Source organism: Bombina bombina, chromosome 7 (assembly GCF_027579735.1).
Source record: "Bombina bombina isolate aBomBom1 chromosome 7, aBomBom1.pri, whole genome shotgun sequence".
NCBI classification, from domain to species: Eukaryota; Metazoa; Chordata; class Amphibia; order Anura; family Bombinatoridae; genus Bombina; species Bombina bombina.
In genome coordinates this window covers 156202299-156228009 of record NC_069505.1, presented here as the reverse complement: position 1 = coordinate 156228009, position 25711 = coordinate 156202299, and the positions used below count along the sequence as shown (strand labels likewise).

Sequence of the window (25711 nt, the reverse complement as noted above, 5' to 3'; positions counted from 1 at the left end):
TGTACACACAAGCAGTTACTGACATGCACACTACCCACAACAAGATATTTACCTGCATGATGTACACACAGGCAGTTACTGGCATGCACACTACCCACAACAAGATATTTACCTGCATGATGTACACACAAGCAGTTACTGACATGCACACTACCCACAACAAGATATTTACCTGCATGATGTACACACAGGCAGTTACTGACATGCACACTACCCACAACAAGATATTTACCTGCATGGTGCACACACAAGTAGTTACTGACATGCACAGTACCTATAGCGATATATGTACCTGCATGGTGCACACAAGCAGTTATTGACAGCGTATGCTGTAGGCATTTATGGATGTCGAGCAGGCATGATTCGCAATAGTGAATCATGTCCTATCGACATTTAGTAAATCTACCCCATTGTATCAATATAAACAGAATTGCACTATCATTTACAGCATTGCCAGACAGGTTCCCTTCATGTTTACTGTAGGTTTCTATGGTAAGATATGATGCACATGACGGTTGCAAACCCTTTACTTCTATTAATCTGCTAAGCACTTTTGGCACTTATGGGTGCACATTTGTAGTTTGAAAAGTAGTATTTTCTATATGAACTTGCTTACTACATAAATCCACAAAGGCAGCATCACTAATATTCAATTCCTTTTATTGGCACCAAAACATCACCACAACATTTTGCAAAAATGTAAAGGGATTGAATATTAGTGCTGCTGCCTTTGTGAATTTATATGGTACATGTGATTGCAGTCTCCCTTGCAGGGTGCATCGATATACAGGTGTGCTGAACTGTTCGGATATTTGATTGCTTACTATACCTTCAGGGGGTAGGTATTTATGTGCTCTTTTTGAATCATTTCACTTTTTTTTGAGGAGTGTAAGGCCTCGATTTATCAAGGAGTCAACAGCTAATACGATTGATTTCCGCGTCGAATATGATGCGAGATTGATTCGCCGTAGTTAACAAAGCATCAAGATCGGCAAATGTTTAAATTTGTGACATAAAATACGATCCCGCAATCTCAATCCGACGCAGATCGATGCTTGCGTCATTACAGATGTTTCAAATTCACATTCGACTCTATTTGACACTTTTCCCAATTTATCAAACATTTAACAGGTACGTTCGCGTCTACTCCGACACAGCGTACCTAGTTTTCCATCCACCACCCTTGAGGTCGCAGAACTCAATGGGAGTCTGAAAACACAGAAAGCTTATGTTCGATGCTGCAAGAGAATGAAGTATATTACATAATAAAAGTAAATTAGATGCTCTATTAAAATTGTATACCATTTGTAAATCAAACAATATTATTGCTCCACATTTGGTGTACTAGTAGATATAGGGATACAAATGAAAAATACATTACTACTTATGGCTTATGCTACAAATGTTTCTCTCATTACAAAGCAAGGGGACAATATTATTTCTACAAATTTGTAGAAAAGTTTTGCCCCAAACTTGTCACACTAATAGATATAGAGATAAAAATGAAATAAATACACAACATAATATAACTAACTTCATTTTCATTTTTTGGGAAAAATCACCATGTTTAAGCCATGTAATACAAGTTCCACTCTCCACTTCGCACCCATTTTGACGCAACACTTTTCACACCAATTATGACGCAAACTCCTAAACAATCCACACACTAGTGAATTTTTCAACCACTTTTGATTGGAATATGCATAATCACATGATTTATGACATTAGTCAATCTTATTCAAATATACATTTTAAACTATCACTAACGAATTAAAATGCACTAAAAAAAATCAGTGTGAAACACACAGAAGAAAACAGTGCACACTAACACACACAATATACAATGCAATGCAGGGATAATAATATATATCACAAAGAGAATCTGCAGATCATATTGTATAGCAGACTGTATATACTCTGGGAGGCACGGCAACTTATTGGATAGTATTTCGGTACCAAGGCTGGAGTTCCAATGAAAATGTGTCAAATTTGTGGGAATAAGCGCACAAAGAATCTCCTCATAGTGTTATCATGTTTAATACAAATTCATGAAACAATCACACAATCCAACCTTGTCAGTGTAGATAGACCGTATGCATCTATCTCCTGCTCTGTAAGTGCAAAATTGCTCACTATATGGTCCGTTGAATTGTGACCAGAATAGTCCCAATCAGGATACAATTCCGATTATCTTAGCTTTGTGAAGGAATAATCTAGATTTTATTAAAGTGACAGAGACAAGTATTTTGCTATATATCTTTTCACTTTACTGCAGACAGCATTGTAACGAACAGTAACATTTACATAATAAAAAAAGACAATAATGAATATAACATAGAAACCAATGAAAACAAGGCTTGAGATGTTATAGAAAATAATGACCAATGACAAAAGTCCAAGAATCCATAAAATGACCAGTAACTTTAAACTCCTCCTCTTTGATCTTTGATGCAGAACAATCCAAAGATATTCAGAGAAAAATATAACAAAAGTCCCAGAAAAATAAGGATAATGAAAAATAGAAGAACTGTAAAAAGCCATTCTTGATTGAAGAAAAATACACTTCTTAAAACTTGAAGAAGACGAAAACTTGCTTGAGGTTGACTTAAATCCGAAAGAATTTGATTGAAGTACACCTCTACTGGATTCCGAAGGTTCCTTGAAATCCTGAAGAAGAATTTTGCACTACAAGAATAAAACATGAAAAAATTAATAATTTATATAGAATACATTTAAATACAGGGAGGGAAACATTATATCACAACATGTGGAGGGAAAATACTCGTCTCTGTCTCTTTAATGAAATCTAGATTATTCCTTCACAAAGCTAGGATAATTGGAATTTTATTGCAAGAACAGAGACTCATATTTTGCTAGTTTAAAGCAAAAAACTAAATTAAAAAGAAATTGTCTAAAAACTATATCTTGGAGAGAAGTTGATTTAGAGAATGCTTTAGAAGCAGAAGCTCCTCTAATAGAATGTGAAGAAAAAATGCTATAAACTCCAGCTTTGGTCATAACCAATTAAACCCATCTACTTATGGTAGGGGAACAAACAGGTAAATGTGGAGAAGCATACAAAATAAGAAGTTAATTATGAGAAGATGATCTGAAAAGTGAGGTTCTTTGTTCATATTCTTTGAGATAAAGAACTACACAAAGCTTAGGATGTTCAGAAAAATAAGGATAAAAAATGGAAGATGATAAGGTCTTAGGTCTACGAGAAGTAGAAAAAATTACTCCCTGAGGAGAAAAAGATTTGGAATTAAAATCAATAGCTTTAACATCGGAAACTCTTTTACAAGATAAAAGACCTAAAAGAGTAGTTAACTTAACAGAAAGCTGCTTAAGAGTTAGATTTTGATTATCAGGTCAAGAATTAAAGAGCGAGATAACTAAATCTACATCCCAAAAGAAAGAATATCTAGAAGATGGAGGATGTTTAAGATGAATAGATTGTAAAAGTCTACATATGGTAGGATGATGACCAATAGGAATATCACCAAGTAATTAATGTCCAGCAGAAATAGTTGATCTGACTACATTAATGGACCTGTAAGCCAAGCCAGACTGAAATAGAGAAGATAAAAAATTGATAACCTCATTCAAAGGAGCTGAAATAGGATCCAGGTGCCTAAAATTTCACCAGCTAGACCATTTAAGCCAGGAGGATAAATAACATTTTTTGGGTCCAGGGGCCCAAGAATCTTGAAGGAGGAGTCTAGCTTCTTCCGATAATCCGTCGCCAGACCATGATCCCCTGAAATCATTCAAGCAACTAGATGTAATTTGTCTTGAAGTACTAGAGGGTGGAATTGACCTGAAGGATCTGTTAGAAGATCTGACATTGATGGTAGAAAGATTGGATAAAGAAATGATAATTCCAGAAGAAGAGGATACCAAACTTGAGTTTGCCAAAAAGGAGTTATTAAGAGATGATGTGTATCTACCAGCGCTAGGATGAAAAACAACCTATGGCTCCTAAAAGCAAAGTGGGGTCCCCAGCTGGCCCTGAGAGAGATAGTTGCAGGAAGAAATGCTAAGGAGCGCCTATATAGTATCAAGGCAAAGGTAAATATTATCAAGGATAAGGTAAATATTAACAAGGAAAAGGTAAATATTTAATAAAACATTGGATAAAACAGTGACTCGTTAGATAAAATATATATAACAATGTATCATATAGTTAAAACATCATAGATCCATGTAAAAACATACAAAAAGTAATGATATAGCACAGGTGCGTTACAATGGTTGGTAGATATGTGTAGCATGAAATATTGACAAATAAATATATATATATGGAAAAGTCCAAAGTCATATATGAAAGTTCATCAAAATGGGTACTCCTGTGAAATTGAGTTAAACACGTGAATAACAATAAAAAACAGTAAAAATGTGCTAAAAAGGGGAAAAATAAAAAAACTCCAAAAGTAAAAATGTGGAAAAAGGGTTGGTGAAAAAAGAAGAATAGTGATCCTGATTTGGGAAATGATTCTTCAATTAAATCCTCAGTGATAACAAGTTAAAACCAATTGAATGGTGTTTAGAATCCAAATTTTAACCAAGGATCCTTAAAAGAGTAATTCTTGATAACCTAAAAGTGAAAAAACAATAACATAGTGCAATAAAGTTTTAGATAAACATAATATAACTGAAATGAAGCTCACCATAAGGTGTCAACGCGTTTCGGAACCTTACAAGGGCCTTTCTCAAGACTATAATCCGGATTCTAAACACCATTCAATTGGTTTTAAATTGTTATCACTGAGGATTTAATTGAAGAATCATTTCCCAAATCAGGATCACTATTCTTCTTTTTTTCACCAACCCTTTTTGGATTTCCACATTTTTACTTTTGGAGTTTTTTTATTTTTCCCTTTTTTAGCACATTTTTACTGTTTTTTATTGTTATTCATGTGTTTAACTCAATTTCACAGGAGTACCCATTTTGATGAACTTTCACATATGACTTTGGACTTTTCCATATATATATATATTTATTTGTCAATATTTCATTTTATACGGTGTCACTAGTCAGTGCTACACATATCTCTACCAACCATTGTAAAGCACCTGTGCTATATCATTACTTTTTGTATGTTTTTACATGGATCTATGATGTTTTAACTATATGATACATTGTTATATATATTTTATCTAACGAGTCACTGTTTTATCCAATGTTTTATTAAATATTTACCTTTTCCTTGCTAATATTTACCTTATCCTTGATAATATTTACCTTTGCCTTGATGCTATATAGGCGCTCCTTAAAAAGGAGTTATTAATAGAAGAGAAATTCTTTGACGTTTGACAAAAAGCAGAGTCCGAAGAATCATTGAAAATGGATGAAAGGCATATGCTCCCGAAATCGCCCACTGTTGAAGAAAAGCATCTGTTGCTAGAGCTTGAGGATCTGGTCTCCAACTGGAGTAAGGGAAAATCTGATGATTCAGACAAGAGGCAAAGAGATCTATTGAAAATGGACCTCTTAGAGATTGAATTTTCTGAAAAATTGAGGAATTCAATTTCCAATCGCTGAAGTCTGTAAGGTATCTGGATCCCTAATCTGCCATCTGATTGTTCATACCCGGAATATATTCTGCTTGAATAGATATATTCTGAGATAAACAATCGTGAATAAACTTTTTGTTAAATCTGATAAAATTTTCGAGGCAGTTCCTCCTAAACGGTTGATATACCTTACAGCAGAGACATTGTCCATTCGAAGAAGTTACAGGAAAATTGTGTTTGACAAAACTCTGAACTGCAAAGGCTCCTGCAAGAAGTTCTAAACAATTGATGTCAAGATGCTTCTCCGATGGAGACCATTTTCCTCCCGTTATTAGAGAACCACATCTTGCACCCCAGCCTGATTTGCTTGCATTTGATTCTATAACTAAATCCGGATAATTTCTGAAAATAGCTCTCCCATTCCGTACTTCTATATTTAAGAGCCACCAATTCAATTCTTCTGAATCTTCCTTGGATAAGGATATTTTGTGATAAGAGAATCCTTTTTGAAGGTAATAGATTTTTAACCTTTGAAGTGCTCTTTAATGAAGGGAGCTGGGAAAATTGCCTGAATGGAGGAAGAAAGAAGTCCTATGACTCTGGCAAGTAGACGGATAGAAAACAAATCTTTCTTGAGAAGATAAATAATCTCTTTCTTGATTCTTTTGATCTTCTCCATTGGAAGACTGAGAGAAGTTGAAATAGTGTCTATATTGAAACCAAGGAAAATCAAGTTCTGAGAAGGAACCAAAACTGATTTTTTTAAATTGATGATGAAACCTAAATTCTGGAGAAATTCTATTGTAAGAGATAATTGATCCTTTAGATAAGAGGGTATTGGTGAATAAGAATATCATCTAAGTAAATTAATATGACAAATTACTCGTTTCCTCAACCAAGCTGTGACTGGTTTTAGAATTTTTGTAAAGGCCCAAGGTGCTGAAGAAAGGCCAAAAGGCAGACAAGAAAATTGCCATAAACTGCTTCTCCAAAGGAATCTTAGGTATTTCCTGAAATTTGAATGAATGGGAACTGAAAGATATGCATCCTTAAGATCTAGTCTTAAAAGCCAATATTTGTTGTAAAGACAATCTCTTAAAAGAATTGATTAAAATCTCTTAAATTTATGACCGGACAGAAAGAGCCTTCTTTCATTTTTACAAGGAACATGTTGCTTATGAAAGAGTCCTTTTAAGAAGGAGCAATTTCTATAGCATTCTTTTCTAGGGAGATCTGAAATCTCTGTGTCTAACAGAGCTTGATCTTAGAGAGAAAATTTTATTGGAATAGGATAATAATTTTGAAAAGGAATTTGAACGAAATCTAATGGAAGGCCGGATACAGTCTGCAAAACCCATGGATCTGATGTTATTTTTTGCCATTCTGTTATAAAATACATAAGCCTGCCCCTAATTTTTGATAAGAAAAAATTCTGGAAATAAGGGTGGGAGAACTTACCTTGGAAGGATCTCCTGGGATTCCTAAAGTTCCTGAATGCTCTGTTGATGGACATTCTGGGTCTTGATGGGAAAAAAACTTGCATGAGAGGGGGCAATGTTTTGGAAATGAGACCTGGACATAATTGAATACCGGCTGGAAAAGCGGTCTCTTCCTTTTCCAGCCCTGGAGAAAACCTTTAAAGGTTGTGACTGATAAAAGATTTTTCTAGTATTAGTTTTAATTTTATTAAGACTGTTAAAAGTATTGACATAAGAACTAAGTTGCTGAAGTCCAGCATCTCCAAATAAAAGTCCATCTGCTTTTGGACCCATTTCGGTAGAAGCAAAGTCTGTAATTTTGGGGTCTATACATCTCAAAATTAATATCCTTCTTTGGGTAGAAAGAGATGTATTAGCATCACCTAGAATATAGACTAATCTATGAATCCATTCAACATTCATTTTAGAAAGTATATATTACATTTTGCAGCATAATTATTTTATTTACCAAGACCGCTTTTATTTACAAATCAAAGGTACGGCCATGGGAACTAGGTTCGCCCCCAGTTTCGCTAATCTCTTTATGGGTCTGTTTGAAGAAAGATATATACATCATTCGAACTTTGGGGCGAACCTGGTTTTCTATGGCCGATACATTGATGATTTAATATTTATTTGGGATGGGGACAGAATTTCAGCAGATGTTTTCATCACTTACCTCAACCAAAATAATATGGGTCTAAGCTTTACTGCTAATATACAAACACATTCCATAGAATTTTTAGATCTGGTACTGAGTTGGGGTATAAATAACACAATAATATGCAAGACTTTTTTTAAGGCTGTGGACAGTAATAGTTTTTTAGAATATAATAGCAACCATCATAAAAGCTGGATACATAATGTCCCTTACAGTCAATTCAGAAAGATAAGGAAAAATTGTACAGAATGAAATGTTTTTCTTGAACAGAGCCAAATTTTATATGGCAGATTTTTAGAGAAAAGTTATCCCCCCAGCCTACTGGACAAAGCCCTAGCCAAAACTAGGAATTTTGATAGAAATTATATTTTACAAACAAAAAACAGAGCATCAATTTGGAGTCTGAAACTAATCAGGGGGATATTATGTTTATAACCCAATATAACAATAATTTTCATAAAATTCAACAAATCATAAACAAACATTGGCACATAATTCAAAGAGATCCCATACTTAAGAATATTGCTAAGGATAAACCCAAAATAGTCTATAGAAGAACACCCACTTTGAGAAATAAACTAGCTCCCAGTAAAAAAGTCAAACGTTAAACAAAACACTAAAGAATCCAATAAAATAAAGAAAGGGATTTTTGGACTACAGGGAGTCTATAGATGCGGCAAAACTGGATGAAATTTGTGTAAATGTATTAAATCTAGTCTAAAGACTTTCAAATCTACAGCCACTGGGGAATCTTTTCCCATTCTATGTTTCTTCAACTGTGACTCACATTTTGTGATTTATCTAATAGAATGCATTTGCGGCCTACAATATGTAGGTCGCACCTCAAGAAAAGTAAAAACCAGATGGGGAGAACATCATCGAAATTGTAAAAATTGCAAAAGAACTAAAATCAAACATAGTATTCCCAATCACTGTCTACAAAAACACAACGGCAATCCGTACATTTTCAAATATCATCCCATTGATTTTGTACCAAAATCCTCTGATTATGATAGGTTAAAGAAACTAAGACAACGAGAAACATATTGGATTTATAAATTAAAAACATTATATCCATCTGGTGTAAATGCAAATTTGGATCTAGCAGCCTTTAATTGATGAACATATCAGACACATTTTATTATTATTTATATACCATTCGCTTTTTATCATTTATTATTTACAACACCATTTCAGGAAACTAACACTTATAGATAGGTGAAAATTAATTATATTAATACCTTCATGCATTGATACACTACTGATTACATTGGGAAATGCAATCTCATATACAAATACATAACACCTTAGCATCCATATTTTCATATACAATTTTTTCATTTTCTGATACTATATCAGCTTTGTGCACACAGAGTGTTCTCCCTATTTTTCAGATAGTTAGTTTTATTCATATTATATTAGTGGATTTAGGTTTAATTTATCTTACATTTATGATTACATTAAATTTATGTCATCATTATCATTTTCTCTCATTTTTAAACACTTCTCATTAGACACACAGTATACCTAAATGTAATTCTATATATGCTATTTTTGGTCAAATACTCTTACATGTAGTATATTGGCCAATTATTTCTTGATTTTTAAGTCATATCACATACACTGATTAATATAATATTATTATACTGATTCATCAGTATTTTTATACAATACAGTGGGATTTCTGAACACTTTTCCAAATAATCTAAACATCACTATATAACATTTCAGAACAAATGTTTTAGTTTACTTCCACACCATTTCACACACGCCGGGTCTTGCAAAATACCTCCATAGATAGTTTATTAGTCATATAGCATTTTTTTTCTTGTCTTTAGTCAGTTAATACACTGACCAAGTTAGCACTTTTGCAGCGATCAACTTAATAACATTGCACAATCCAATGCTTCTTTTCAACATTTTTTATATGCAGTTTAAACATTGCTACATAATGTTCTGGATCACATGCGCACTTCACTTTTAATGCGATTTCACACACGCTAGCCCTTGCCCAATACTATCACAGATAGCACATCGGTTAAATATCACTGTGTCTTAAGCTTGATTATATATAACCTACACTAACTGATAATATTGTGTTCTATCATATATCACATCATTACGTAATTTTAAGGATATCACAGACACAGCATACATTCTCACTGTCTTCTTGTTAAAGACTGTTTGAAAAAATTATCTTTTCAGACACGATTCATATTAAGTGTTTGATATTATGGTCTCTTTGCACTTTATATAGTTACTACAATATTTTATAAAAAAATAGGGATCATATTGATATGTTTACGGTTTGAACCTCTCGAATATTATGCTATCTGTAGATACAATCATGGTTTTACACGTTTTAAGCAAACAATGTTGCGTTTTTTAGGAAACAGTCATTTCAATCATTACTTTTATGTTTTTTTATTTTTACATCAAATACATATAGGGTTGTACCCACCTTTAGAAACAACAAAAGACACTTCTGACACCTGAGATATATGTGGTTAGAAATGTTGTATAATCTCAGATCTAATGATTGATATAATTGGTTCGTTTTAATAGTGACAACTTTCATTTTTACAATCACAAGTGTATTTAATGATGTTAATGAAGACACTTTTATATCCACTTTATATTGCCTGAAGAAACGACCGGTATTAATGGTCGAGAAACGCATTGCAAGAACAGAATAAAGTGTTGCTTTTAACTTTATTATCTGGGAAGTTGTCGTCCTATTTTCATTCCAAGACTGTTGGGTGTACACCGACTTATACCAATCTACAGCTGGTTTCTATAGAGCTGATCTCACTGAATCCACAGCAGACATTGGGAACTCCCTGGAACAGCTGACTGTCGGATCAGAGATTATCCTTTTTCAGTGTACCAACCACTGCTGAGTGTTAGTCTACCTGTGGGCACCAGTCAGAGCACGGTGCAACATTGTCCGGTAAGCCTTATTAATCCTACAGTCTATTTCTCATTTGGAAACGTATTACACTATGAGGGTCCCTCTCTCCTTTTCACTATCTGTTTAGATCTACCTACACACTGAGTACAAGTGGAGCGGCCTCCCCATTACCGTCCATTTACTGATTACGCTACACAAGGTGGAGATTCATTCAGTTCCAAATGGAAACAGACTGTGGTAAATTTACCCTGACCTTATCTTCCATCCCCAGTATTTACTAACAGCGCGCCCCTCCAGTTCCCTTTTTGGGATTTTTGTTGCTTAATCTCTGAATCCATTCCCTGGATACATATGGATCTAATATGGAGTAATTAGCAATAGCCTCTTCAGAAAGCTCAAACAGTTTTGTGACAGGACCTAAAGAATCAAGAAGCTTGATTTTAAAAATCTGTCAGGACCTCTCCTTAGGTTTGCATTTTTATTACCCAAGAATTTCAGTAAATTAGAATCAATATTAGGGGTTAAATGGGTATTGTGAGGCAATTCAGGATGAGGGCCTTCTGCATTTAAAGTACTTTTAGCTTTATATGAGAGGGGACTACGTATATAATAATCCAAAAACTTGGAAACTCTTTTGGAAGGCCTCCATAAGGAGGATCTAGGATGTTCCAACTCATTAGGGTCCGTATAAGGATCCCCAAAATTATCAATAAGTTTACATTTTTTAGCTTTAAAATGACGTTTGGATTTTTTGGGTTTAGGGGATTCTTCAGATGAAGAAGAAAGGAAATTAAAATTATCAAGGGAATCTTGAGAAAAGGAAGCTTTAGAAAGTTCCTCAGAGTCAAAATGGTATTTTTTAACCTGCATATCTGATGCATCTAAATTATCAGAACAATCTGATTGAATAGTATATTTTCTTTTTCTATTAATTCTCTTTTTAAAAACAATATTAGTGTCACTATCAGAATCTGATGAATCAATATTGCATTGACAAGCAAGCTTTGAAATGTCAGAGCGAAGCTGACGTAAATTAATTCTTTTTAAATTTATTATGAGATTTACCATAATTTTTTTATTTTAAATGTTTAGATAAATGTTTAGTTTTAGCTGAGGCTTTTTTGGGAATTGCATCCCTAATTTCATTTACAGCATTAATTGCAGATTGAATCTGTAGCATCTGCTGTTTAAATGGCTCTAAAGAGCTGTTAATTAAATCCCTTACAGATTTTTCTGAATACTGGGACTTATTATCATCAGATATATTGAAAAAATAAGTTATTTCAAACTCCAAAAAATAAATGAGCACTAAATATTAAACTAATATTAGTTGCAAACTAAAAATTAAACTAATACAAAAATAAGGGAAACCACTACAAATGTAATAATAAATGTACAATTATTTGTAAACTGAAGAGAAAAAACTGTAACAAATATGTAGCCAACCGCTCCGGATGAAATCTGAGGAGAAGTCTGCGAGCACTACTTAAAACAATAAGATTGACAGTTCAGAGGGGCGGGAAAGAAACGTCACAAAGATGGAGGCGTGACTAGAGAAGGAAGAGGAAAGAAAATGGCGGACGCAACAGGAGAGTGTTGCGTAGCAAAGATACACAAACTGACAATTAAAAAGAAGAAAAAGGTAAGAAAAAATACCGGAATTAAGAACCGGAAAGAAAATAAAGGAAGACAAAGTTAAAAAGGGGGTTTAAAACAATAACCAACGAAATATCGTTAAAAACGAAAAATCATAAAATAAAGAAAATGGGAAAGAAAAAACTAACAACACGGAGAAAATACAAGACAAGGACTAAAACATAAATAGAATAAAAAAGAAAATAAGATAATAATAAAATAATAAAATAATAACAAAATGAATATAAATAATAAAATGACAAAAATATTTTTTTTATAAAACTATACTGAATAGCAATTAATACTGAAAATTGAACAAAACAGAAACAATGAAGTCAAAGGCTTCTTGGAGCAAAAATACTAAAAATATTCCTTTATCATGTAGTACAGCTATTGTTATCTAGGGCCTTTGTTTCATATGATCAATAAACAACACCATAATGCAATGATTTTCTATATAGGTTGTACACCACTGCTGACTCCACGGAATTTAAATTGTCCTCATATATTGAGTTATTACTGGGATTCTTTCTATTTCATTAGAAGTGCTAAGCAGAGTATTTACCATGGCATTTTTTGTAGGTATTCTCAAATTAATAACATTACAATCTTCTGGATTATCATGTGGCTTTTACAGGCAGGGTACTGACATAATCCAACAATAATATTGCAACAAATCAGAAAACCCATCGCATCATTTGTCTAATAAAAAGTTATAATTAAAGCTCAAAAACTAATTTGTACACAACTTAAATATGTTATTTGGAATACTCATTTATGATTTTAAATCATTTCTATTATTGGTTAAAGGGAAAGTGTTCCCAATGACTAATTTTAACTGATGTAGTGTATTGAAATGTTTGCAAATACCTCCTTTATTTTTGTTTTGTTAATTGGAATAGCTACTTTTGCTGTTGACAACTTCACCTATATTAAAGGGACATAAAACAAGTTGGGATAGAGACAACATGTAATAATATGTACTTTAATTAGATCATTATCCCTCCTAATTACTGCCTGTCTGCCTGTATCAGTGAGATCATTATCCCCCCCCCCCCTTAATAACTGCCTGTATCAGTGAGATCATTATCCCAGCTAATAACTGCCTATATCAGTGAGATCATCCCCCCTAATAACTGCCTGGCTGTATCAGTGAGATAATTACCCCCCCCCCTCAATAACTGCCTGTATAAGTGAGATCATTATCACACCTAATAACTGCCTGTATCAGTGTGATAATTATCGTCTAATAACTGACTGTATCAGGTATTAGTTAAACTTTTTAGGTAATTGCACATTTTTCATAGCTTAGCCTTTGCATCACAGGCATTCACTATTCAAGACTAATTCCTCCTATATCCTAGAAATGCATAAACTTAAAAGTGAAAAACAAAATATATTAGTAAATAAGTATGTGTGTGTATGTATATATGTGTGTGTGTGTGTATGTGTATGTGTGCTGTCTTGTGTGTGTGTGTGCTGTCTGTGTGTTTCTGTGTGTGTGCTGTCACTGTCTGTGTGGGGGGGCTGTCTGTGTGTGTGGGCTGTTTGTGTGTGTGCTGTCTGTGTGTTTGTGGGCTGTCTGTGTGTGTGTGGGCTGTCTGTGTGTGAGGGCTGTCTGTGTGTGTGTGGGCTTTCTGTGTGTGTGTTTGGGCAGTCTGTGTGTGTGTGTGGGGGGCTGTCTCTGTGTGTGTGTGGGGGGCTGTGTGTGTGGGGGGGTTGTGTGTGTGTGTGGGGGGGAGCTGTGTGTGTGTATGTGGGTCTGTGTGTGTGTGGGCTATCTGTGTGTGTGCGTCGTGTGTGGGCTATCTGTGTGTGCGGGCTATCTCTGTGTGTGTGTGGGGGGGAGGGGTATGTGTGTGTGTGGGGCAATATGTGTGTGTGTGTGTGTGGGCTATCTCTGTGTGTGTGTGGGGGGAGGGGTATGTGTGTTTGTGGGCTATGTGTGTGTGTGGGGGGGCTTTGTGTGTGTGTGTGTGTCAGTGCTATGTGTGTGTGGGGGGGGGGCTGTGTGTGTGTGGGCTATGTGTGTGTGTGGGGGGCTATGTGTGTGGGGGGCTATGTGTGTGTGGGCTATGTGTGTGTGCTATGTGTGGGCTGTGTGTGTGTGTTCATGGGCTATGTGTGTGTGGGCTATGTGTGTGTGTGGGGGGGCTTGGTGTGTGTGTGTGGGCTATGTGTGTGTGTGTGGGCTATGTGTGTGTGGGCTATGTGTGTGTGTGGGCTATGTGTGTGTGTGTGGGCTATGTGTGTGCGTGGGGGGGCTACCTGTGTGTGTGTGTGTCGCCTATGAGTGTGTGTGGCCTATGTGTGTGTGTGGGCTATGTTTGTGTGTGTGGGGGGCTATGTGTGTGTGTGTGGGCTATGTGTGTGTGGGGGCTATGTGTGTGTGTGTGGGCTATTTGTGTGTGTGGGGGGCTACTTGTGTGTGTGTTTGTCGGCTATGTGTGTGTATGGGCTATGTTTGTGTGTGTGGAGGGCTATGTGTGTGTGTGGGGGGGCTATCTCTGTGTGTGTGTGTGTGGGCTATCTGTGTGTGTTTGTGTGTGTGGGGGCTATCTCTGTGTGTGTGTTGGGGGGTCTATCTGTGTGTGTGGGGGGCTATCTGTGTGTGGGGGTGGGTGGGCTGTGGGGGTGGGCTGTGTGTGTGTGTGTTTGGGCTGTGTGTGTGTGGGCTGTGTGTGTGTGTGGGCTGTGTGTGTGTGTGTGTTGGGGCTGTGTGTGTGTGTGGGCTGTGTGTGTGTGTGTGTGTGGGCTGTGTGTGTGAGCTGTGTTTGTGGGCTGTGTGTGAGTGGGGGGGGCATGTATGTGTGGGCTATGTGTGTGTGTGCGGGGGCTGTGTGTTTATATCTGTGTACCTGTGTATGTGTCTGAGTGTGTGGATGTATGTGTATATAAGTATCTATGTGTGTGTATTATATCTGTGCACTGTGTTTGTGTGGTACAGTGCATTGCCCCATTTCTTTTAAGTATTTTTTTGTTCTGGGTAGAGGTCCGCTCTGTCATTCTGCCTAGGGACCAGCACTTGCTAGGGCGGCCCTGGCATCTCTGTAATGTTCTTGTTATCATAAGAAAACACATAAAAATAAGGCCCAGTTCAACTCAACTGTTCCTAATTGTCAGCATAATTCTTCATTATATACATAAACAGTTGTTCAAATAGTACAAATGGTATATTGCAATATATACAATGTTATAGTGCTCCACTTTAGTGGATTTAGGTTTTTTTATATTTAAAATGTGCATTACCTTAAATTATTTTTCTACCATATTTTTTTATTGTAAAAACTGTGGGGGCGGGATTGAGGTGGAGATTGTGCGGGGTTGGGGCAGAGATTGGATCGGGTTGATTGACAGCTTCTGCTAGCGGCCGATTGACTGCGAATCTGCAGGGGGCGGCATTGCACAAGCAGTTCACAAGAACTGCTTGTGTAATGATAAATGCCAATAGCATATGCTGTTGGCATTTATCGATGTGCGGCAGACATGATACGCTGCATTGTATCATGTCAGCTCGCACTATGATAAATCTACCCCTTTGTGTCTATTAAACAATGGGAGCTGCCATGTTGTAACTTACCATCTCTGCTGTGGCCAATTAGGGACAGTTATAAATAGGTCACTAGAGAATGTAGCCAATAGCTGTGTGGAATATAACAGTGTTCAGCACTTCCATTTCTAAAAGGAACTGAAAAGCTCACAAATTTTGAATGGAAATACAGGGAAAGGGGACAAAATAAATATTGAAAGTATATTGCAAACATTTTCTTATATATATGATTTATCATTTTATATTACTATCTCAAAGTGTTTAATGTCCCTTTAATAAATCGGCCCCTAAGTCTTATCCTAAAGGGCCGATTTACTATGCCACGAATGGAGCAAACTTGCCCTGTTTCTGCACGAGCCTTCAGGCTCGCAGGAAACAGGAGTTAAGAAGCAGCGGTCTTAAGACTGCTTCTCCTTAGCTGGATCCGTCGCCTCTGAGCGGCGTACAACAATGAACCCGATCAAATACATTCGGGTTGATTGACACCTCCTGCTATCGCTCGATTGACTGCAAATCTGCAGGTAACGGCATTGCACAAGCAGTTCCCTAGAACTGCTTGTGCAATGCTGAATGCCGACAGCGTATGCTGTCCGCATTCAGCAATGTCTGTCGGATATAATACGCTACAGCGTATCATGTCGGACAGACATTGTTAAATCGGCTCCTCTGTCTTAATTTCTAGAACATATACTATTCTAGTAGCCCTCATTTTGTTTCTAGATTAAACCCTTCTGGATATATATCATTATAATGCACATTTTTGACAACTGTAAACTATTTAAGATGTAACCTAACTATGGATTTATAAAGTTATATAACCTTACTTTTATTTACCTTTTTATTTCAAAGGAACAGCCTAGTCAAAATTAAACTTTCATGATTCAGATTTTTAAACAGCTTTCCTATTTACTTTTATCATCAAATTTGCTTTGTGCTCTTGGTATTTTTTAATGAAAGTTAAACCTAGGTAAGCTCATATGCTTAAAGGCCATCTCTTATCTCGGTACATTTTGACAGTTTTCCAAAAGCTAGATAGTGCTAGTTCATGTGTGCAATATTAGATAACATTGTTCTCACTCCCATGGCGTTATTTATGAGTCAGCACTAATTAGCTAAAATGCAAGTCTGTCAAAAGAACTGAGATAAGTAGGCAATCTGCTGAGGCTTAGATACAAGGTAATCACAGAGGTAAAAATTATATTAATATAACCGTGTTGGTTATGTAAAACTGGGGAATGGGTAATAAAGGGATTATCCTATAATATAAAAGGCCAAGTGTGTTTGTCAGAAGCTGTCATGCGCAGTAGAGACAGCATGAGGACAAACACACCTGGCCTTTGAGCCCCTAACTGATCTCCGGCAGAAGTGGGCGTGTCCGGGCACGAGCGGGGGCATCGCCAGCGTGAAGGGCCTGCAGGGGGCGTGGCCGGGTGTGAAGGGGCATGGCCGGGCGCAGTCGCCTTGATAGTAGAGAGGGGAGAGAGATAGAGAGTGCAAAAGAGAGGGGGGGAGAGAGAGCGCAAAAAAGAGGGGGGAGAGAGAGAGAGCGCAAAAGAGAGGAGGGAGAAAGAGAGGTCAAAAGAGAGGGGGGAGAGAGAGAGCTCAAAAGAGAGGGGGAGAGAGCTCAAAATAGAGGCGGAGAGAGAGAGCAAAAGAGAAGGGGGAGAGAGAGCGCAAAAGAGAGGGGGGAGAGAGAGATCAAAAGAGAGGGGGAGAGAGAGAGCTCAAAAGAGAGGGGGGAGAGAGAGAGCTCAAAAGAGAGGGGGAGAGAGAGAGCAAAAGAGAGGGGGAGAGAGAGAGAGCAAAAGAGAGGGGGAGGGAGAGAGCGCAAGGGGTTGGACCGCTGTACTGCAATGTACTGTATTATAAAACAATAAACATTTTAAAGTTGACTGTCCCATCTCTTTTTTACTTATTCAACTAGCTTTACCTGCTGTGCTATTCTATTGTTTAACAAAACTTTACATTGGATGAAATAATAACTATTTTTTTGCTTTTTTTGTTATGGTCAGTAAGCCACAAAATCTTGCCTTCCTGGAGAATCAGTGGTTTGAATAAATCTTGTAATCAGTTGATTAAATCAATATAAATTGTATTTTATCTATGAATTTAACATATTATCTCTCACTACGTTCTTCTTTTTCCCTCTTTTTTTCCCACCAGTATTTACAGCTACGATTTAGCAGATCTGTCCGCTATGTAGCAACACTGATGTACATAATTCAAACGGTAAGAAACTTCTATATCAAATCTCATTATGTGGACAAGTAAAGGTCCTGGGAAGTAGAAGATGGGATATATTGATTAAAGGTATAGAAAGGTCAAAAATGAGAATGTGCATGGCTGAATTTCAATGTGAAATGGAAGCATTCTTTGCAATATATGTCCATTAGCAAAAATGCTTCTACTAAAAGTTATTACTGTTTTTCTGTGGCATACGCACGTATCCTATGAGGACCCGTGCATCAGTATTCAAACACACATCTTCTCAGAGGGTCAGAATTAGCTTGTATGACACAAATTAAAGGGACATGGTACACTAGATTTTTCTTTGCATAAATGCTTTGTAGATGATCCATTTATATAACCAATATGGGAGTATTTTTTAACATTGTGCTGATTTTCAGACTCCTAACCAAGCCCCGCAGTGTCAGATGTATACACGCGTTTACAGACTCCTGCTGGCTCCTGTTTATGTTATCTGTCCTTTCATATGCAGGGAAGGGGAGGAAGTGACTATTCTTCTTGTTTTCCCAGCCCCTTTCACTGGGTGTCCCAGCCTAAACTCATTAACAGTGCTAAACTGGGAGCTTCTAATTAAGTTTTTAAAAAGGTTTTATACTGGATTTTTAGATCAGTATCTGAGCATATCCCTTCTTTATAGTAGTGTCTGTTACATCCAGTTATATGAAAATTGGTGTACACTATCCCTTTAAGTCTTCAGAAGCAATACATAGCACTGCCAGCTCTCTGAGCAAGCATGATGTTCAAATACTGCTGCAAAAGAAACAAGAAAAACAGTTTACTAGAAGCATTTTTGTTAGTGAAAGTATATTGCAAACAATGCTTATATTTGAAATTAAAATACACACATGCATATTTCATTGTTGACCTTTCTATGCCTTTAATAGTATGACTTATTTAAGTGTACATGTATTAAAAGCAGGGGAAGTAAAAAATGTCAACTTGAAGAGCAGAACCATGGGGCCGAATTATCCAGCTCCAAATGGAGGCTTGCCGGAAATAGCAGTTATGAAGCAGCGGTCTTAACAATGCTGCTCCATAACTGGTCTGCTGTCTCTGAGGCTGCGGTCTTTAATCCGCCTGATCCTATACGATCGGGCTGATTAACACCCCCTGCTAGAGGCCGATTGGCTGCGAATCTGAAGGGGGCGGCAGTGCACAAGCAGTTCACCAATGTTAAATGCCGACAGCGTATGCATTCAGAGATGTCTGTCGGGCATGATACGCTACAGCGTATCATGTCGGACAGACAATGATAAATCGTCCCCCCATGAGTGTGTTATATTTCTCAGAACTAGAAAAGAGAAAAGCTACGTTTTTAACTTGAACCCCTGTTTTGAAAAATGTTTGACATTTTTCTTATGCCTGTAAAATGTTAGTTAAAAGCTGTTTAAATTTAAATACAGGAGTATTAGTGGTGTACTTCCTGCAAAAGCTCATTGGCTGATACTTAGGTAGTTCCTTCTTGAGAGGTATTATAGGCATCTCTATCAGCCAATGAGCATTAGTAAAAAGTACACAGCTAATACTGCTGTGTTAGTTTCAAATTAACACTTTCCCACCGTTAGGATGTTCCATGCCTTACTAACTGCGCTGGGCTTTTACACCTTTAGTACAGAATGGAACGTCCTAGCCGTTTGGCTATATTGAAGCCAAAGGCACTTCCTGAATTGGATTCCGGCCTAGAGGGCGTGTCTAGCATCATAGGCACACCCCCTGACCCAATCCCATGATTGAAATCACGCAATCGTATGAGCAATCGATTGATTTCCATATATTTACATCAGAACTTTGTCAGGAAAGGGTTAAAAGTAAACAATATTTACATTAAATGTTTTGCAAACAAAAAAAAGTCAGCATGTTTAAAAAGATAAAACAGTTATACTGTTACCATACCACATGTATTACATTTCAATCTTAGAAAGACTCCTTGTTTGATTATTCAACATAATATTAGCTCATTTTATATTATGATAAGATGTTTATACATATTGAGTCTGAGAATAATTAAACTATATTTATTACATGAAATGGTCAGATGGTAAATTATAACAGCACACACAATGTTTTGTGTTTTATTTCTAAGCAACTAGTCACAGATTACTCTCTATGATACAATAAGTGCATGATATAATCTATTTTAGCAGCATACACTGCCCTATTATATGAGCTTTTAAATGACCTGTCTTATAATTTATACAGACATTTATTTAAAAAACACTGCAGTTATTTTTTTATGTGATTTATCCATTGTGGGCCTAACCATCACTAAATTTGTCAGGTTTTGTTCAGATATATGTCACAAATTTCCTTAAAAGGAGAGTAAAGTAAAAATGTAACTTCAATGATTCTGACAGACCATACAATTTTAAACAATTTCCCAATCAACCTTTGTTATCAAATTTGCTTGTTCTCTTAGCATTCTCTGTTAAAGCATAAACCTAGGAGCAGTAATGCACAAGTAGGAGTTAGATGAAAACATCTGTTGAGCCAATGACAAAGGGGCATATAGGTATAGTCACCAGTCACCAGCTAGCTGCCAGTAGTGCATTACTAATCCTGAGCCTACCCAGGTATGCTTTAAAACAAACTATATCAAAAGAACAAACCAAATTTAATAATGGGAGTACATTGGAACGTTGTTTAAACTTGCTTGCTCTATTTGAACTATGGAAGATTCATTTTGACTTTACTAACACTCAAAAGAAGCCAACATTTATTTTTATATTGTATTTTGTCTAAAATTGTGTAGGCTAAAATTTTACTTAATATGCTGCTGTGAAAGTATGAGCTTTACTCGTAAAACGTGAGGTCTTTTAAAAGGAAATACTATGATTAGGATTTAATTTTTAATTTTTTTGACAAAAAACTATACCCACATAAACTGCAACAAATTAATTATGTAATATCAACTAGAACATTTTATTACTGATGTAAAACAACCATGAGTTAATGTGACAACTGAGAGTGATAACAATCATTATTGAATATGACGGCAACTTTTACTAGGAATGTAACTGGTACAAAAAATGGACTCAGCTAAGTGTTAATGCACAAAGACAAGTTTGCCCTTCAGAAAATCCATCCTTATGACTAATGATGTCATAGTTATCTATAATTGCTCCTGCGCTAACAATGTTTAGCCAAAATTGCCCTGATTAAAGTATGTACTAATAAGTGAGTAGTTCCTTACTATGTCAGTAGTCTGGGGCTACTCTAAAACATTTCTCATTATGAGCTGTTAAGACTCTAAGGGGTCTATTTATGTAGGTTCGGACAGACATGGTCCGCTATAACAAATCATGTCCTCTGCACATCGATAAATGCCGGCAGCATACGCTGTCGGCATTTATCATTGCACCAGCAGTTCTGGTGAACTGCTGGTGCAATACCGCTCCCTGTAGATTTGTGTGCTAGCAGGGGGTGTCAATCAACCCGATCATATTTGATCGGGCTGATTGCTGTCCGCCACCTCAGAGCTGGCGGACGACTTAAGGAGCAGCGGTCTTAGGACCGCTGCTTCTTAACTTCCGCTTCATTCGGAACTGTAGCGGAGAGGGTAGGAAGTAGCATCCGCTGCTTCATAAATAGACCCCTAAAACTGTGAACCAGGCACTACCAATTGCAGAAATTATTTTTTAGAGACCAATTTTTCTTAGCAGTTGTAAACTATGTAAACTTGTGGTTACAATAAGTATCACCAATAAAGTCTACGGATATGTTGTAAGCTACCAACAGTTTACACAGTGTACAACAGCAATAGGATCTAGGCCACAACTTGCATGAAGTTGGGAAGTAAGTCAGGGAGACATATGAGGAAATCATGATCGTTCTTAGATGGAGCTAACCGGGCTAGGGGTGTGACTAGAAACAAAGCAAGGAGGAGCAATGTTCATGTTACTCCTTAGGCCAACCAGCTCAAAAAGGGTGCAAAGAAAAATACTGCAGTGCTTTCCTCGCTACTGCCCCCCATGTAGGACAACTACTGTAACCAAGCTGTTTTATTGCAACTTATTTTAACTGAAAAAAGTTGTATTACATAAGGAGAGTGACCTCTATATATGTATTTATAAAAAAAAGCCTTAGTTGCTTAGAAAGGTTATTCTGAAATCTAAATATCAGGTACCCACCTCCATTTTTACAGGAAAAAATGGTCTAATTTTGTATAAAAGAAATTGAGTATAATGTATAAAAATTGTTCCAAAAATAATTAAAATATGCTTGTATATAAAATAATTATAATTATCATATAATTCAGTTTAGAGTTTATCTCTATCTTTCTCCTACCCACTATGGGTCAAGGGATGGAATATGTATATATATTTGTTGATAGCTTATGTTAACATTAATATGTTTCCCAAAATAACAAAACAGTGTTTATAATCGACTTGTATTTTTCTAACCCTGAATTATACTTTATTAATAAAATATTAAACAACTATTAAAACAAACTATTAAAAGCTTTACTGTATTGTTTAAAAAACACAAATAATTGGCGTGCCTCTAACAAATTAGCCTAGAATGGACACCTGTGCAATTTATTACTTTTGCAACTATAAAATTATTAGTTTTATCAAGCAGATAGTGTTTATGTTTTGTCTTTCACTTGTGTTAAATCTATTTAAGGAGTATTTATTGCAGCTAAATATCTGGAGTGTTTAATCTGTCAGGGATAGGCGACAAATAAATTATTTTTATGGAATAAATCAGTTAATTTGCATTCACTTTTTGTTCCATGCTTCATTGTATAAGTAAGGTTTAATTTCTGTTTATTACTTCCTCCATTTTAAAAATGTATGTAATTGAATATACCCAGTTTTTCATATCAGCAAATCAGTTTATTATAATTTGTTAGTTTTATTTTATACATCATGTTACATTTTCATTCCAATTATTTCCTAAAGATTCTGTATACCGGAGTGGTGGTTTATGCTCCTGCATTAGCTCTAAACCAAGGTAAGATGATATTAAACTCCATAAAACATTAATGATACAACACATTTTTTCCCCCATAAAAATAAATATTGTATAGATGGTGATATTATTATATTCTATTAATTGTATTCTATTAAAAGATCTGAACAGCTTTCCAGTTTAACCAAATTCATTTTTGTTTTTTGTTATTAAGGTGGAACTATTATAAGCTTCCTGTTTAAATGTTGACACAAAAAACATCTACAGAACCTATTAAAAGCATTTAATCAGATTCCGCTTTTGAAATGAAATGCATTAAATTAGTTCCTAAATAGTTGTAGGTATTAACTATTAAGAATTCCTCATATCAGTGATGTTAGTAATGAAACCTAGACATTGTTCTCTTCATGATCAGGAGTACATCATCAATGTATCGTGTCCAAACCCAAATTTTAGAAATATTCTCTGAAATGTTATACATTGAGATTGTTTTATGTTGGTGGTATTAGTTCATAGGTTATTTTGCATATTTTGCTATAGTGATTTTTTGATAATCATTGCTTCTTTTTGTTCTGGTTCAAAATTACATATTAAATAAGGGGGCTTTAAAATATATATTTTTTCTTTGTTGTCTTTAAAAAAAAGGATATTTTAAAATCTATAAGTTTTTTGTTGCTTGGGGCTCCTGAAATGAAACTACATCTTGTTTTCATGTTTGTGAAGGCTGTAGGAGTTACCTTTATTAGTCACTGAGCAACTGATATTTTGATAGCCTTCTGATATATTCAGTATCAAAATAAACAGTTTAAAATTCCAGTAAGTTTTTTGAATATGTTACTTACTGCTTTTTGATGTGCATATAAATGGTTTTTAAATCTCTTTGTTAATGTTATTGTAATCTTTGTGGAATTTTGAAGAGCAATAATAAAATATCATATTGCAAGTCACATACACAAGAATTTACCACAGTATTATTGTTATCTAGTAACTCGCCTTATGAAATATAAAACCATTTCCTGCAGACAAAAATAATACAAGTTCAATATACAACTAAAACTTCAACATCCTCAAGGACTCTCCATTTGTTAATTATTTACCAATGGCATATGAAAATAGAAATTAGCTGCCCTCCTCAATGTCTTATTATATGACATACTATATATTTTCCATGAAAATACCTCTTTAGTAAATAAATAATTGACAATGACTATATGTGCTGTAATAGATTCAACTGAAATGTCAATAAGTTCTTCTATTTAAAAGCTCTGCTGAAATAATATGGGCTTCCATGGCTTATTATCTTGTCCTTTTTATTTTGCCCTGAGTTCCATTATATATTTATTTGAATAAAGGAAATAATTAATTTATAAATTTTTGAGAAAAAAAAAATATACTACTTATTTGAAGTTCAGACTAAGGGGTCAATTTATTAAACCCCGGGCGGACATGATTCGATATAATAAATAATGTCCACTCTACATTACATACACTGCATTTTATATTGCATAAATAAAAAGAGAGAAGCGCTCAACCTGGGAACGAACAATAGCATAATAGCTTGTTCTATGGCTAGTTACCTATAGGCCGAAACGTACGTCTGGGGATTTGCTGTTTCTCTCGTTCATAGAGGGATGGCCTAGTATTTCGGAACTGGACTGTAGTGTGAAGTCAGGATCAGACTGATATCCTTCAGGAAAGTTCTTCTCTGCGAAAGGCACATGTTGAGCAAAAAGAGGCTGCTTCTTGAGTGGTTACTAGCCATAGAACAAGCTATTATGCTATTGTTCGTTCCCAGGTTGAGCACTTCTCTCTTTTTATTTATGCAAAGTATGACACTTTGGTAAGTCTCCCTAAGTGTGATGCGGGAATCCAGATGTGGACCCGTTGCTAAGTGTGCCTAGAGGGATATGGCTGCACCTCACTGACGAGGCCCACAATAGGCCAAAACGTACGTCTGGGGTTTTGCTGTCTCTCTCGTTCAGAGAGGGATGGCCTGGTATTCACTGTACTGTGAAGTCAGGATCAGACTGATATGCTTCAGGAAAGTTCTTCTCTGTGAAAGGCACATGTTGAGAAAAAAATAGGCTGCTTCTTGAGTGGTAACTAGCCATTGAACAAGCTATTATGCTATTGTTCGTTCCCAGGTTGAGCGCTTCTCTCTTTTTATTTATGCAAATTATGACACTTTGGGAAGTCTCCCTAAGTGTGATGTGGGAATCCAGACGTGGACCCGTTGCTCAGTGTGCCTAGAGGGATATGGCTGCACCTCACTGACGAGGCCCACTATAGGCCGAAACGTACATCTGGGGTTTTGCTGTTTCTCTTGTTCAGAGAGGGATTGCCTGGTATTTCGAGGCTGGACTGTACTGTGAAGTCAGGATCAGACTGATATGCTTCAGGAAAGTTATTCTCTGTGAAAGGCACATGTTGAGCAAAAAGAGGCTGCTTCTTGAGTGGTAACTAGCCATAGAACAAGCTATTATGCTATTGTTCGTTCCCAGGTTGAGCGCTTCTTTCTTTTTATTTAGGCATTTTACATTGCACAAGCATTTCACAAAAATGTGCGGCCAATCGACATGCTAGCAGGGGGTGTCAATCATTCTGATCGTATGTGATCGGGATGATTGCAGTCTGCCACCTAAAAGGTGGCGGACAAGTTAAGGAGCAGCGGTCTTATGGCCTCTGATTCTTAACTTAAGTTTCCGGATTGTTAGGAACTTTGGGCGGATTAAGCACAATCCGCTGCTTATTAAATCACCCCCTAAGGGCCCAATCATCATAAACTCGCCAGCATGGAAATA

At 36.1% G+C, this 25711-nt stretch overlaps 1 protein-coding gene across 2 annotated transcripts in view; it reads left to right on the top strand.

Moving 5' to 3' along the window:
- Nucleotides 1–25711, top strand: part of SLC5A12 (solute carrier family 5 member 12) — a 115776-nt gene that overhangs the window by 6301 nt on the left and 83764 nt on the right. For both annotated transcript variants that reach the window (XM_053688904.1, XM_053688905.1), the window contains exons 2-3: nucleotides 17916–17981; nucleotides 22901–22952. In XM_053688904.1, coding sequence (XP_053544879.1) covers nucleotides 17916–17981; nucleotides 22901–22952 — 118 coding nt within the window. The remainder of the gene's footprint in view (nucleotides 1–17915; nucleotides 17982–22900; nucleotides 22953–25711) is intronic.